The 16,437-nt window shown below is 44.4% G+C and overlaps 1 protein-coding gene and 2 long non-coding RNA genes across 32 annotated transcripts in view; 1 reads left to right on the forward strand and 2 right to left on the reverse strand.

The window, feature by feature from the left end:
- LOC121689804 (NLR family CARD domain-containing protein 3-like) overlaps positions 1–16,437 on the forward strand; it is a 120,801-nt gene that overhangs the window by 43,937 nt on the left and 60,427 nt on the right. For 17 of the 27 annotated variants that reach the window (XM_042069997.1, XM_042069982.1, XM_042069981.1 and 14 more), the window contains 14 exons: positions 6,080–6,146; positions 6,277–6,472; positions 7,088–8,885; positions 9,066–9,239; positions 11,213–11,386; positions 11,915–12,088; positions 12,264–12,437; positions 12,976–13,149; positions 13,325–13,498; positions 14,029–14,202; positions 14,378–14,551; positions 15,009–15,182; positions 15,668–15,841; positions 16,368–16,437. The exon at positions 16,368–16,437 is cut by the window's right edge and continues 104 nt beyond it. In XM_042069997.1, coding sequence (XP_041925931.1) covers positions 6,080–6,146; positions 6,277–6,472; positions 7,088–8,885; positions 9,066–9,239; positions 11,213–11,386; positions 11,915–12,088; positions 12,264–12,437; positions 12,976–13,149; positions 13,325–13,498; positions 14,029–14,202; positions 14,378–14,551; positions 15,009–15,182; positions 15,668–15,841; positions 16,368–16,437 — 3,871 coding nt within the window. The remainder of the gene's footprint in view (positions 1–6,079; positions 6,147–6,276; positions 6,473–7,087; positions 8,886–9,065; positions 9,240–11,212; positions 11,387–11,914; positions 12,089–12,263; positions 12,438–12,975; positions 13,150–13,324; positions 13,499–14,028; positions 14,203–14,377; positions 14,552–15,008; positions 15,183–15,667; positions 15,842–16,367) is intronic. The other 10 variants (XM_042070008.1, XM_042070002.1, XM_042069991.1 and 7 more) reach the window with 9 other exon arrangements.
- LOC121689858 overlaps positions 319–16,437 on the reverse strand; it is a 17,145-nt gene continuing 1,026 nt past the window's right edge. The window contains exons 1-3 of one of the 4 annotated variants that reach the window (XR_006024895.1): positions 13,822–13,835; positions 6,274–6,426; positions 319–939 (exon numbers count right to left, since the gene is read on the reverse strand). This is a non-coding gene — a long non-coding RNA (uncharacterized LOC121689858). Of the gene's footprint in view, positions 940–6,273; positions 6,427–11,200; positions 11,277–13,312; positions 13,331–13,821; positions 13,836–16,437 lie in introns of those variants that run through there. The other 3 variants (XR_006024898.1, XR_006024897.1, XR_006024896.1) reach the window with 3 other exon arrangements.
- On the reverse strand, positions 15,034–16,009 carry LOC121689863. Its single transcript, XR_006024903.1, has 3 exons — positions 15,916–16,009; positions 15,656–15,827; positions 15,034–15,168 (listed from the first exon to the last, which is right to left on the reverse strand). It is a non-coding gene; the product is annotated as an uncharacterized LOC121689863 (long non-coding RNA).

Here is a 16,437-nt window from a genome sequence, read left to right on the forward strand (position 1 = left end):
TTGATCGGTTAAGGTTGATACGGTCAACCATCGGTCAAACAGTCATCGATTAACATCCCTAGTGTGTGTGTGTGTGTGTGTACCTGATCATGCGCTGCACAGAGCTGCTGTGGATTGTAGGTAATAGTGATGTGCGGGTTCACCTGTGACCAGTCCTATCACCAGTGAAGCCGGACGAGTCAGAAAGTGACAAAGCACAGTTCACTTTCAACATTGACATTTTCTTGCTCTTATTCTCTTTCAAAACAAACAAACACACACACACTGTCACGTTTTCAGAGAGTGGGACTCAGGTTCAGATATGACAAACACCCAGAATTGACTCAGATGAGATTTATTAACAGAGACAAAAAACAGAGCTTCCACAGTCCTGAGAGTAATCCACAGGGAACACACTGGGCCAATCTTCAACAGAAAGCAGCCTTCAGAAAAAGCACAAAAAACTGTTCAGAAAGAAACAGTCGTAGAAGGCAAAACCCCAGCAGGAGAACAGGGCACAGGCAACTGGACACTCCAGAGAGGGTGCAGGTGAAACACAAAAGTCAATCCTCCTTCACGGCAGTAGGCCAGTCTTCATTCACCGGCAACAAAACACAGGCAGGCAAAAAACAGAAAAAACTTGGCAAAAGTACTAAATCTTCAGGCAGAGAACACAGCCGATGAAAATCAGGCAGAGGTCAAAACCAGGCAGGCAAAAACTCAGGCAGGCAGGCAGGCAGGTCGCACTCGAGAACTGCTACGGGAACATTCTGACAGGGAGGCAGACTGGTAATGGGGATTTTAAAGCTGAAATTGCAATCAGATGCAGGCTGATTGAGGCTGATTGGTAGGCAGATCAGAGACACCAGTGGAAGCAGGTGAGAGGTGAGCAGGTGAGAACCAGGAGCAGACAGAGGAAGGGCGGAGACTCAGACCGACAGCAGTGGTACACAACAGCTCCTGCAGAGGGGGACAAATAGACAAAACACTAGGAGGACAAACCACAAACAGAGAGTCTGACACACAGCTGTAGCTCCATAGACTCTATGGGATAAAGTCGGTGCCCTGTAAAGGTGTTTTACACCTCTCAACGTTGATATGACTTATTTCCTGCTTTGGTACCTCTTACTGTATTACTAGATGCAAAAGTATCTCTTTACATGGACAGTTACAAGTGCAACCTTGCAACTGATCAAATGATGCAAAATGTATGTGTATTCTTCTAAATGGGTCACTGACCACATACAGTGGGTCCCCGTTAAGTTTGGACGGGTTCCTTCAGGAATCACGATCCCCATTTTCTCAGCAGAAATGGCACAAACTGCAGTTGACACAAACAACCACAAGGTGTCACTTTGGAGTTCTGCCACTACTATTTTTGATGCGACTTTTACATTACATTACATTACATTACATTTGGCTGACGCTTTTTAACCAAAGCGACTAACAACATGGTAAACAGTAAGTTTTAGAACAATTCTCACAATTTTAGGACAGTTTAAAAAAAAACATTAGAGTACAGTAAGAATAAGTGCGTCGGTGAGTGCTGTTTTTAACAGTTGCTTGTCAGTTTAAAACGGCTGGTGAGTGCTAGGATCAGTAAGACTTGTTGTAAGTGTTGCTATGAGAGTAGATGTTCTCTAAAGAGCTGGGTCTTCAAGCTCTTGAAGACTTACTGCTTACAGACTTGACTTACTGCTTCCATGATGCAGTTTCCAAGTCAGTAGAACAATCAGAGAAAGCTGAGCCATTACCAAACATATATGATAATACAATAGCGTGAGTTTATATATCTTATACCCTATTTGTCACGGTTACTTATAGATTTGATAGTGTAACGATAAGCGCATAAGAGCATAAGAGACTTTCAGCGGGGGCACGGAAACTTAATTTGATCACGGTAGTTTAAGCTTACACTTGACAAAACATTCTAATATGAAAATGTAGATGCAATTGTTGTAAGATGGTGCAGCTCCTTTAAGAAAGCACCGTGCAAAAAAGTAGACGTGCTGGAGCGAGTCATATTCAAAATGCAAAAAATAACACCGCAGATAAAACCAATTATCCTCATTCATTGCAACCGCAGCATGCCTGCTTGCCGACGTTTAAACAAAAAAGATATCAAAGCACCTTTTGCGTTTGAATGTAACACGAAAAAATGTTTAAACAGCTGGACAAATGATTTAGCTAATTGATTATAGCCTGTACACCAGCAATTGTTGAACATTTGGAAAAAGATCGCTCAGCTGTTGCCACAGTCACAGGCAATGTAGAAACAACATGAGAGCAGTACACACTTCCCCGAATGTGGATGTTACACTGTCATAATCTACCACCAGCCTTTTGGCAAGTTGAAAAATAGATGACTTCTGTGAAATCTCTGCTTTAAAGCAAGACCTAAATGAGAGGAGTTGTGTTGGGAATGTCGGTGCAATGTCCATGCTATAATGGTCTGACAAACGTACAGTACTGCCTTTTCAAGCAGTTCATCATCACCTGCGAGTTGAAGGATCATAGGACGTAAAGACTCAACCACATAACAAGTTTTCCGCATGCTTGCACATCTTTGGGAGAGCTGACTGATTATGATGTCCAGAGTTGCATTAAATACCTGCACTTTGAAGTATCTCTCTGCATCGGTTAAGCGTTCATCTTCCGATAGTTCGTCAGAGTGACGCTTCACTCTCCGTGCTCTAACATTTTCAAATGTACTCTGAACCCCCATTTATTTGCGAGTGTCTGCGCTGTAGCCTTGGCCTGGCCAAAGGCACGCAGGTAGTCAGAAAGGACCGGTATAGAATTTTCCAGCAATTGCATTGCGGGGGTAGCGACGGAGGTCACAGGCCCTGGTGCGACTGCACTTGCTGCACCTACTAGGCCTAGTTACGCCACTGCGTGGAGCGCTAATGTGTCTACTGTAAATCATTCATGTGTGAAAGTCATTAGGCTGGAAGCGCTAATGTGTCTAAGCTCATTAGTCTACTTTCAATAGGCCTACTGTACAGCCTGAGAGGGGGAACATAACCTATAGCCTAGGCTACTGTAGAGTAGGCCTACAGTAGGCTACTGTAGGCTAAACAATCAGTTGTGAAAGTCTGCAACGAAAGTTTCCTAATGGAAGCGCTAACGTGTCAATAGGCCTTTATCACGGCAGCCGAAGTAGGAAGTGAACAGCCCTGTTCCTGTGTGAGCACAGGTGTTTCTAATTAAGTGTCAGATTCGGCCACAGTTACTTCAACCAGAGGCCTCGTTAATGTTTTTAGGAACACCTGTGGTTTGCCTGCCAACAGGAAATTGAACAGCCCTGCTTCAGCTGCCCGTGGGCTGCCGTGATAAAGGCCTATTGAGCTCATTAGCCTACTTTCAATAGGCCTATTGTACAGCCTGAGAGGGGGAACATAGCCTACTGTAGAGTAAACAATCAGTTTACTTAGTTACATTTGTTTAGTTAAATCCAGTTTTCTACTCTATCTCCATGATATGCTTAGCCTATAGAAAGACGAAGTCGGGAAAGTGCTTCAGAGAAAACATATTTATTGAAATAATGAACAGTCTACATTCTACATTCTACAGTCTAAATTTAAAGCACGTTGAATCCCTGGGAAGATCTGCGTGTTGTGCGGAGGAATTCGTTGATCTTATTGATGCAGTCCTTCAGTTCACTCCTCCCCATAGCAGGGAACTTTCGTTGTAGTGTTGAGACCACAAAGTTTTTCACATTTTGCGGCAGTGCTCGCTTGCCCTTCGCTCCAGCCCAGTTGGTGGTTTTGCTCCAGGCTTTATAGTGTTCCTCTGTGACGATGGACCTGAAGAGCAGGCATCCGTATCTGCCCACTTGGCCGTAGCTCTGTTGGTGAATCTTAGCGTGGTCTTCGGGACCAACATCACGCAAGGTCACGTCTGCGTGTTGACTAGGAACTTGGATGCTGTCGTTGAGTGTGACGGAGAGGGCCAATGGAGATATCTGCAAGGAGGACGTTTCTGGAGCTGGTGTCGAGGTGCACCTGGGGATTGGTCTCTCAGGCGTCGAATAACTTCTCTGCTCACGTATCGTCGCCTGAAGTTCTCCGATTCCAGCTCTCATCTCCTGTAAAATGTCTCTGTGGCTCTCCAAGTGGCTGCCTCTCGGAGTTGTTGAAGCTCTCGTTTGAGGTTTTTGACCTCCGCTTTCAACCGATCATTCTCGGCGTCTCTCTCGGCTACTCGAGCTTTCTCTGCAAAATGTGTGAAAGTCATTAGGCTGGAAGCGTGTCTACTGTCAGTGACTAGTGCGAGAAGCGGGTTCTGTGTTGTAGGCTATGCATTTTTCCGACACTTGGCTGCAAGCTCCCCTCCCCCACCCCCTTCTTTCACAAGCAGTGCAGCTTTCTGAAGCGGTGCCTTTTGAAGCTAATGTAACAAATACCACCAATATTGTTGTGTGGCAATAAAAGTATCCAGGGTTTGCGCAAGTAGCCTAAATAGGCCTATATAAATAAATTAAGGACATACAATCCTTAAAGCTTAACGTAGCCTACATGTAGATTAATCAAAGATTGTTAAGGCGGAGCAAGATATTTCATCAGGAGCCACTTCCGGGAACCCGGATCGCACGAGGGGGGGGTCAAAATCCCCCTTTATGCAGAGCAGAGGCAGCGACTGCTCCATTGAAGTCTATGGGCATAGCTCAGAATTTCACCACATATGCTAAGGTCTTGGTTCTATAGAGTTAGGAATGTGAATTTCGGGCACATTTTCATGATCCTCAAACCCTTCTGAACATTTCAGGTACATTTTTAGCATTTTTGAGCAATCCAGTCTGGAGAAAATCAACCTTATATCAGGTGTGCGCCGGTTATTTATGCCGCTGCTGTTGGCCGGTTGCAACTTACGCTCGTCAATACGTCATCGACACGCCTCTTTATGCAGACAGGATTCGATCCCCATTTCGCGCCCATAGACATGAACTACGACGAAGTATCTTGCTCCGCCTTAACAATCTTTGGATTAATGTCCCAAAACGTCAACAAGTCGTTTTATGCGCTCATTATATATGGATTTCTATGAAACGTCACGAAAACATGCGTGCGCAACCAAGAGGCAGAAAGCACCATAGAACAGCATAGAGCAATGCAAAAGAGCAAAAGAATAAAATGATTTTTTGTGCTGACAACTGCACCAATTCGAAATCACGATGGTTAGAGAATGTTAAATATGTTCAATATCCCTAACGGAATGCATGTCTTCGCCAAAAATTACAAAATACGATGTTATGTTAATAATGCAAATGAACGGCACACTTTGAAATATAGTCGGAAATGAGATGTTATCATCATTGAGACAACAGGGGTATACAATAAAATCCGATTGTAGCTTACAGCAGCCGGCTATTTAGGTTAAGTTTATAACGTTGTGGACGGCCACCAAGCGTCTTCTGCCCCACGGCTGCGGCACAGTCTTGAGTGACCGGATTCGTTTTCCTTTGTCATATGAATGCTGTCATTTTGTTAACTTTACTGTTAAGGAGATGCTGTAGGCAAATGCTATATTTCAACCTCGTTAGTGTCAGAACTATTCACAAGGTTTCTGGGCAGCATTTTTATGTTCTGTTAGCAAGCGAACTTCTCATGACTACCGACAAAGTAGCCTACTGCCAGCTGACGAAGCTCTCATTTTAAAACATTACAATACACTATACAATCAAGAAATCTTGCCACTGAATACAAAACTATGTTTAACATTATGTACAAAGCTTAGGCTACAGTGGATTAGCATGTTGCAGGGGCTGCTAAAAACAGAGAAACGCACTGAAAACTCGGCCAATCACAGCCCTTGCTGTCGAATGCGCCGTCCGGTTCGACCGTTGAACGCCACCCAGCTGCGTGAATCACCATTATCGTGAATGAAGTGTCAATTTTTAACGGGGACCCTCTGTACCAAGTTTTGTTTTGATACATCCAAGCTTTATTAACCAGCATTATAGAATGTTTTACCATAGAGTTGGGCCTGCCATAGACTCCAATAGCATAAGAACCGTGGAAATGTCCTTTACCCATAAAGACATGCATATGTACAACTAATGGAAGTCGATTTGTGGTTTTGTTTTGCTTTAAATACTAAGTGGCCAAATGGAAGAATGCAAATCAGATGCTGTCAGTGACCAGGGAGACCTCAAGCACATATTCCAGGTTTGGATGCAGCCACAACCTGCTGCACTGATATACACCTTTTACATGTTACAGTACAGAACAACAAACATATGGCATTCAAAACCTGGGTATTGCAATGCAAAGTATAACCAACATATTTGTATACCAGGTGCTTGAGGAGAAGATAATGGACTTTGTGAAGAATGAGCTGAAGAGATTCAAGAAGATTCTGAGTCCAGATTACCAAGAAAACGTTGAGGGTAAAGAGCAGGATGAGAGTGATGCCAGAGAAGGGGCTCTCAAGATGACAATGTACTTCCTGAGGAACATGAAACAGAATAATATTGCTGACAAACTGCAAGAAGGTATGAAATGTTCCTTTATTTGCATTTCCTATTGGTTTGATAAATAAAATCAGAGAGCTACATTAGAGAAACAGAAAACAGCTATTTCTGGTGTCGGTGTTTTGCATTTTATGTTGGGTATGTTATGATGTTATGGTTATGGGACTTTGCAGACACCTTTGTCCAAAAGCAACACACAAATACAAAAAACAACATAATATTTAAAATATACCAGGGAACAGATTAGAATGTTGGTCAAACTATAATAAGGAGAATAGCAATAATAAACAATAGTGTCCATTCAATCAATAATATAAAACAAAACAATGACATGGTAAGACTATATTAAGGAGAATATCAACAATAAACAATAATGTCAAATTAATCAAAAGCCTAATGGAAATACAACAATATTATACAAACCCTAAGTGCATGTTGAACAGGAATGTCTTTAGACCCCTCTTAAACGACCCAGTAATGTACTATACTACTAAGTACTGTAGATATTTATTTCCATTTGCATTTAAACATCAATAAGGCACTAAAATGCATATTGGTGTAAAAGACACATTGGACATATTTTGTCTTTAGTATTAGTGGCTGGCTAACATTATTTTGTTTTATGTTTTTCTGTAGTTGAACTTCCTGTAGTGTGGCAGACTGAGCTGAAGAGAAATCTCAAGAACAAGTACCAGAGTGTGTTTGACGGAATACCCAAGCAAGGGAGCTCTGCTCTGCTGGAAAAGATCTACACAGAGGTCTACATCACAGAGGGAGGATGTGGGAAAGTAAATGAGGAGCATGAAGTCAGGCAGATTGAGTCCATATCCAAGAGATCAGCTGGACAGGAGACATCAATCAAATGCAGAGACATCTTCAAGCCCTTACCTGGCCAAGACAAACCAATCAGAAGTGTCATCACAAAGGGAGTAGCTGGAATTGGCAAAACTGTCTCGGTTCAAAAGTACATCCTGGACTGGGCTGAGGGGAAAGAAAACCAGGATATCCTCTCCATATTTCCACTGCCTTTTCGGGAGCTCAACAGAATGAAAGACAAACAACTCTCTTTGATGGATCTTCTTCACAACTTTTTCTCAGATATTAAGCTGTTATCTTTTCCTAGCCAGGGGAAGTACAAAGTGTTGTTCATCTTTGATGGTCTGGATGAGTGTCGACTCCAACTAGACTTTCAGAAAAATGAAATTTTGACTAAAGTGACAGAGGTCACTTCATTGGATGTGCTGCTGACAAATCTCATCAAGGGGAATCTGCTTCGCTCTGCTCTCATTTGGATCACCTGTCGACCAGCAGCAGCCAATCAAATCCCTCCTGACTGTGTTGACCGGGTCACAGAAGTACAAGGGTTCAGTGACCCTCAGAAAGAGGAGTACTTCAGGAAGAGGATCAGTGATAAGAATCTTGCCAGCAAAGTTATCACTCACATAGAGACATCAAGAAGCCTCCACATTATGTGCCACATACCAGTGTTTTGCTGGATTGCTGCTAATGTTATTGAATTCCTTCTCAAGACTGAAGGAGGTAAGCAGGTTCCAAAGACTTTGACAGAGATGTACACTTATTTCCTTGTTTTTCAAACCAAGCAGAGGAGTCTGAAGTTTGAAGGAGTTTATGACACAGATCCACAGTGGAACCAGGCTAGTCTCCTTGCTCTTGGAAAGTTGGCCTACGAACAGCTGAAGAAGGGCAACCTGATCTTTTATGAAGACGACCTGAGAGAGAGTGGTATTGATGTCAGAGAGGCAGCAGTACACTGTGGCATCTGCACACAGATCTTTCAGGAAGAGTCAGGCCTTCATCAGGAAAAGTTGTACTGCTTTGTGCATCTGAGCATCCAGGAGTACCTTGCAGCTTTGTACGTGATCCTGATGTTAATAACTGAGGGGAAAGATCTCATGTCCCCACAGCAACCCCCCAGAAAAGTGTTTCAGCTTCTGAAATGGCAAACAACGGGCAAACCCATGACCACCTTACAAAAGAGTGCTGTGGACAAAGCATTGGAACATGAAGATGGACGCTTTGATCTTTTCCTCCGTTTTCTTCTTGGCCTCTCTCTGGAATCCAACCAGAGACTCTTGAGTGGCCTGATAAAGAAAGTACAACATGAAAGCAAAGAGGAAATAGTCAGCTACATTAAGACAAAGATCAGGGAGATGCCATCATCAGAAAGAGTTATCAACCTCTTCCACTGTCTGAATGAAGTCAATGATCACTCCTTAGTGGGGGAGGTCCAGAGCTTCCTGAGTGCAGGGACACTTTCTGCAGCCAAACTCTCATCTACCCAGTGGTCAGCTCTCGTGTTTGTGCTTCTGACATCAGAAGAAAAGCTGGATGTGTTTGACTTGAAGAAGTACATCAGGTCTGATGAATGTCTCTTAAGGCTGCAGCCAGTAGTGGAGGAATCCCAAAAGGCTCTGTGAGTAGGATAGCAATAGTTATATGCAGAAGTGTGTGTGTGTGTGTGTGTGGGGGGGGGGGGTTAATAACATTTATGTTGATATTAAGTATGATACAGAGCCACAACAACACTAATGTACTTATGGTATCAAAGTCCTCTCCAGAGAGTCTGTTAACTGGTGGAAGTTTTCCCCTTAAGGCTCAACAGTTGTGGGCTCACTGAGAGGAGCTGTGCAGGTCTGGCATCTGTCCTCACCAAAGCATCTTCAAAGCTGAAAAATCTGGACCTCAGTGCCAACAGTATTGGAGATATTGGGGTCCAAGAATTGTGTAGTGGACTGGGTGACCCACACTGTACACTGGAGACACTCAGGTAAGACATTTCAGTATCCCATAATAATCAGTTCTGTGGCTTCATTTGTGCAGTATGATGCATGTGTCCAGTGTGTGTCTGCAGTATGATGCATGTGTCCAGTGTGTGTGTGTGTGTGTGTGTGTGTGTGTGTGTGTGTGCAGTATGATGCATTTGTCCAGTGTGTGTGTGTGTGTGTGGGGGGGGGGGGGGGTCTAATCATGGTAGCAGTAATGATGTTGCAAACAGCAGTCTGGTGGGAATGGGCAGCGTGTGTGTGTGTGTGTGTGTGTGTGTGCAGTCTGGTGGGAATGGGCAGTGTGTGTGTGTGTGTGTGTGTGTGTGTGTGTGTGTGTGTGTGTGCAGTCTGGTGGGAATGGGCAGTGTGTGTGTGTGTGTGCAGTCTGGTGGGAATGGGCAGTGTGTGTGTGTGTGTGCAGTCTGGTGGGAATGGGCAGTGTGTGTGTGTGTGTGTGTGTGTGTGTGAATGGGCAGTGTGTGTGTGTGTGTGTGTGTGTGTGTGTGTGTGTGTGTGAGAATGGGCAGTGTGTGTGTGTGTGTGTGTGTGTGGGAATGGGCAGCGTGTGTGTGTGTGTGTGTGTGTGTGTGTGGGAATGGGCAGCGTGTGTGTGTGATTTGTGTGTGTGTGTGCAGTGTGGTGGGAATGGGCAGTGTGTGTGTGTGTGTGGTGGGAATGGGCAGTGTGTGTGTGTGTGTGTGTGTGTGTGTGGTGGGAATGGGCAGTGTGTGTGTGTGTGTGTGTGTGGTGGGAATGGGCAGTGTGTGTGTGTGTGTGTGTGGTGGGAATGGACAGCGTGTGTGTGTGTGTGTGTGTGTGTGTGTGTGTGGGAATGGGCAGCGTGTGTGTGTGTGTGTGTGTGTGTGTGTGTGGGAATGGGCAGCGTGTGTGTGTGTGTGTGTGTGGGAATGGGCAGCGTGTGTGTGTGTGTGTGTGTGTGTGTGTGTGTGTGTGTGTGTGTGTAGTGTGGTGGGAATGGGCAGTGTGTGTGTGTGTGTGTGTGTGGGAATGGGCAGTGTGTGTGTGTGTGTGTGTGTGTGTGTGTGTGTGTGGGAATGGGCAGTGTGTGTGTGTGTGTGCAGTGTGGTGGGAATGGGCAGTGTGTGTGTGTGTGTGTGGGAATGGGCAGCGTGTGTGTGTGTGTGTGTGTGTGTGTGGGAATGGGCAGTGTGTGTGTGTGTGTGTGTGCAGTGTGGTGGGAATGGGCAGTGTGTGTGTGTGTGTGTGTGTGTGTGTGTGGGAATGGGCAGTGTGTGTGTGTGTGTGTGTGTGGGAATGGGCAGCGTGTGTGTGTGGGAATGGGCAGTGTGTGTGTGTGTGTGTGCAGTGTGGTGGGAATGGGCTGTGTGTGTGTGTGTGTGTGTGCAGTGTGGTGGGAATGGGCAGTGTGTGTGTGTGTGTGTGTGTGTGTGTGTGTGTGTGTGTGTGTGTGTGGGATTTGACCCTTCTGCTGCAGCGCTGTGTCTGTCCCCTCCAAGCTCACCAAACACACACTACACACACTACATACTACACACACTACACACTACACACACACACTACACACACTACACACACTACACACTACACACACTACATTAACTCACATCTAAAGGGTTACTATTAAGTCAAGAGTAACAGCGCTGTGTCTGTCCCCTCCAAGCTCACCAAACACACACTACACACACTACACACTACACACACTATACACACTACACACACTACACACACTACACACACTACATTAACTCACATCTAAAGGGTTACTATTAAGTCAAGAGTAACATTTTTTTCATACTCACACTCACACAAACACAAGTTGCATGTTTAGTTTGGAGACCCGTGTTTGAGACCAGGTGGGGTCACTGCTCTCTCCTTTCTTACACACAAACATAACACAACACACACACACACAAAGAGTATTGTACATTTGGCAGTAATGTTTATTGTCCAAAAGGAAATAAAGATGAAGTATTTCTCCTACTTCTCTCTACAGTCTGTCATACTGCAGTATTGGAGATGAAGGCTTCAGAGCTCTTGCATCAGCACTGAGATCAAACCCCTCACACATGAGAGAGCTGCAGCTGAGTGGGAATAAAGCAGGAGACTCAGGAGTGAAGCATCTTTCTTCTCTTCTGGAGGATCCCAACTGTAACCTGGAGAAACTACAGTGAGTATCACAAGACCAAATACTGAGTTGATATCAGTGGATTTGACACACACACACACACACACACACACACACACACACACACGAGTGGCACCTTTAGTTTGGAAACCTGTGTTCAAGACCGGGTGGGGTCACTGCTCTCTCCCTTCGCTACACTGACACACAAACACAACACACACACACCACTGACTCACTCACTCAATCGCTCATTAATTTAGTCACTCACTTACACACAAACACAACACACACACACACACACACCACTGACTCACTCACTCAATCGCTCATTAATTTAGTCACTCACTTTCACACATACACAACACACACACAAACACCACTGACTCACTCACTCACACTCAAACAAACACACACACATACATCCTTTCACACACACTCATTTAGTCACTCACTTACACACACACACACACACACACACACACACACTCAAAGAGTATTGTACATTTGGCAGTAATGTTGATTGTCCAAAAGGAAATGAAGATGAAGTATTTCTCCTACTTCTCTCTACAGTCTGTCATACTGCAGTATTGGAGATGAAGGCTTCAGAGCTCTTGCATCAGCACTGAGATCAAACCCCTCACACATGAGAGAGCTGCAGCTGAGTTGGAATAAAGCAGGAGACTCAGGAGTGAAGCATCTTTCTTCTCTTCTGGAGGATCCCAACTTCAAACTGGAGAAACTAAAGTGAGTATCACAAGACCAAACAATGAGTTGATATCAGTGTATCAGTGAATTTGACACACACACACACACACACGCACACATACACACACACACAAAGAGTATTGTACATTTGGCAGTAATGTTTATTGTCCAAAAGGAAATAAAGATGAAGTATTTCTCCTACTTCTCTCTACAGCCTGTCATACTGCAGTATTGGAGATGAAGGCTTCAGAGCTCTTGCATCAGCACTGAGATCAAACCCCTCACACATGAGAGAGCTGCAGCTGAGTGGGAATAAAGCAGGAGACTCAGGAGTGAAGCATCTTTCTTCTCTTCTGGAGGATCCCAACTGTAACCTGGAGAAACTACAGTGAGTATCACAAGACCAAATACTGAGTTGATATCAGTGGATTTGACACACACACACACACACACACACACACACACACACACACACACGAGTGGCACCTTTAGTTTGGAAACCTGTGTTCAAGACCGGGTGGGGTCACTGCTCTCTCCCTTCGCTACACTGACACACAAACACAACACACACACACACACACCACTGACTCACTCACTCAATCGCTCATTAATTTAGTCACTCACTTACACACAAACACAACACACACACACACACACACCACTGACTCACTCACTCAATCGCTCATTAATTTAGTCACTCACTTTCACACATACACAACACACACACAAACACCACTGACTCACTCACTCACACTCAAACAAACACACACACATACATCCTTTCACACACACTCATTTAGTCACTCACTTACACACACACACACACACACACACACACACACTCAAAGAGTATTGTACATTTGGCAGTAATGTTGATTGTCCAAAAGGAAATGAAGATGAAGTATTTCTCCTACTTCTCTCTACAGTCTGTCATACTGCAGTATTGGAGATGAAGGCTTCAGAGCTCTTGCATCAGCACTGAGATCAAACCCCTCACACATGAGAGAGCTGCAGCTGAGTGGGAATAAAGCAGGAGACTCAGGAGTGAAGCATCTTTCTTCTCTTCTGGAGGATCCCAACTTCAAACTGGAGAAACTAAAGTGAGTATCACAAGACCAAACACTGAGTTGATATCAGTGTATCAGTGAATTTGACACACACACACACACACACGCACACATACACACACACACAAAGAGTATTGTACATTTGGCAGTAATGTTTATTGTCCAAAAGGAAATAAAGATGAAGTATTTCTCCTACTTCTCTCTACAGTCTGTCATACTGCAGTATTGGAGATGAAGGCTTCAGAGCTCTTGCATCAGCACTGAGATCAAACCCCTCACACATGAGAGAGCTGCAGCTGAGTGGGAATAAAGCAGGAGACTCAGGAGTGAAGCATCTTTCTTCTCTTCTGGAGGATCCCAACTGTAACCTGGAGAAACTACAGTGAGTATCACAAGACCAAATACTGAGTTGATATCAGTGGATTTGACACACACACACACACACACACACACACACGAGTGGCACCTTTAGTTTGGAAACCTGTGTTCAAGACCGGGTGGGGTCACTGCTCTCTCCCTTCGCTACACTGACACACAAACACAACACACACACACACACACACACACCACTGACTCACTCACTCAATCGCTCATTAATTTAGTCACTCACTTACACACAAACACAACACACACACACACACACACCACTGACTCACTCACTCAATCGCTCATTAATTTAGTCACTCACTTTCACACATACACAACACACACACAAACACCACTGACTCACTCACTCACACTCAAACAAACACACACACATACATCCTTTCACACACACTCATTTAGTCACTCACTTACACACACACACACACACACACACACACACACTCAAAGAGTATTGTACATTTGGCAGTAATGTTGATTGTCCAAAAGGAAATGAAGATGAAGTATTTCTCCTACTTCTCTCTACAGTCTGTCATACTGCAGTATTGGAGATGAAGGCTTCAGAGCTCTTGCATCAGCACTGAGATCAAACCCCTCACACATGAGAGAGCTGCAGCTGAGTTGGAATAAAGCAGGAGACTCAGGAGTGAAGCATCTTTCTTCTCTTCTGGAGGATCCCAACTTCAAACTGGAGAAACTAAAGTGAGTATCACAAGACCAAACACTGAGTTGATATCAGTGTATCAGTGAATTTGACACACACACACACACACACGCACACATACACACACACTCAAAGAGTATTGTACATTTGGCAGTAATGTTGATTGTCCAAAAGGAAATGAAGATGAAGTATTTCTCCTTCTTCTCTCTACAGTCTGTCACACTGCAGTATTGGAGATGAAGGCTTCAGAGCTCTTGCATCAGCACTGAGATCAAACCCCTCACACATGAGAGAGCTGCAGCTGAGTGAGAATAAAGCAGGAGACTCAGGAGTGAAGCATCTTTCTTCTCTTCTGGAGGATCCCAACTGTAAACTGGAGAAACTGCAGTGAGTATCACAAGACCAGATACTCAGTTGATATCAGTGGATTTGACACACACACACACACACACACACACACACACACGAGTGGCACCTTTAGTTTGGAAACCTGTGTTCAAGACCGGGTGGGGTCACTGCTCTCTCCCTTCGCTACACTGACACACAAACACAACACACACACACACACCACTGACTCACTCAATCACTCATTAATTTAGTCACTCACTTACACACAAACACAACACACACACACACACACCACTGACTCACTCACTCACACTCAAACAAACACACACACATACATCCTTTCACACACACTCATTTAGTCACTCACTTACACACAAATACACACACGCCACACCCACACACACACACACACACAAAGAGTATTGTACATTTGACAGTAATGTTGATTGTCCAAAAGGAAATGAAGATGAAGTATTTCTCCTACTTCTCTCTACAGTCTGTCATACTGCAGTATTGGAGATGAAGGCTTCAGAGCTCTTGCATCAGCACTGAGATCAAACCCCTCACACATGAGAGAGCTGCAGCTGAGATGGAATAAAGCAGGAGACTCAGGAGTGAAGCATCTTTCTTCTCTTCTGGAGGATCCCAACTGTAAACTGGAGAAACTGCAGTGAGTATCACAAGACCAGATACTCAGTTGATATCAGTGAATTTGACACACACACACACACACACACACACACGAGTGGCACCTTTAGTTTGGAAACCTGTGTTCAAGACCGGGTGGGGTCACTGCTCTCTCCCTTCGCTACACTGACACACAAACACAACACACACACACACACACACACACACACACACACACACACACACACACACCACTGACTCACTCAATCACTCATTAATTTAGTCACTCACTTACACACAAACACAACACACACACACACACACCACTGACTCACTCACTCACACTCAAACAAACACACACACATACATCCTTTCACACACACTCATTTAGTCACTCACTTACACACAAATACACACACGCCACACCCACACACACACACACACACAAAGAGTATTGTACATTTGACAGTAATGTTGATTGTCCAAAAGGAAATGAAGATGAAGTATTTCTCCTACTTCTCTCTACAGTCTGTCACACTGCAGTATTGGAGATGAAGGCTTCAGAGCTCTTGCATCAGCACTGAGATCAAACCCCTCACACATGAGAGAGCTGCAGCTGAGATGGAATAAAGCAGGAGACTCAGGAGTGAAGCATCTTTCTTCTCTTCTGGAGGATCCCAACTGTAAACTGGAGAAACTGCAGTGAGTATCACAAGACCAGATACTCAGTTGATATCAGTGGATTTGACACACACACACACATACACGAGTGGCACCTTTAGTTTGGAAACCTGTGTTCAAGACCGGGTGGGGTCACTGCTCTCTCCCTTCGCTACACTGACACACAAACAACACACACACACACACACACACACACACACACACACACACACACCACTGACTCACTCACTCATTAATTTAGTCACTCACTTACACACAAACACAACACACACACACACACCACTGACTCACTCACTCAATCGCTCATTAATTTAGTCACTCACTTTCACACAAACACAACACACACACAAACACCACTGACTCACTCACTCACACTCAAACAAACACACACACATACATCCTTTCACACACACTCATTTAGTCACTCACTTACACACACACACACGCACACACACACACACACACAAAGAGTATTGTACATTTGGCAGTAATGTTTATTGTCCAAAAGGAAATGAAGATGAAGTATTTCTCCTACTTCTCTCTACAGTCTGTCACACTGCAGTATTGGAGATGAAGGCTTCAGAGCTCTTGCATCAGCACTGAGATCAAACCCCTCA

This window comes from Alosa sapidissima, chromosome 18 (assembly GCF_018492685.1).
Source record: "Alosa sapidissima isolate fAloSap1 chromosome 18, fAloSap1.pri, whole genome shotgun sequence".
In the NCBI taxonomy this organism is placed as follows: domain Eukaryota; kingdom Metazoa; phylum Chordata; class Actinopteri; order Clupeiformes; family Clupeidae; genus Alosa; species Alosa sapidissima.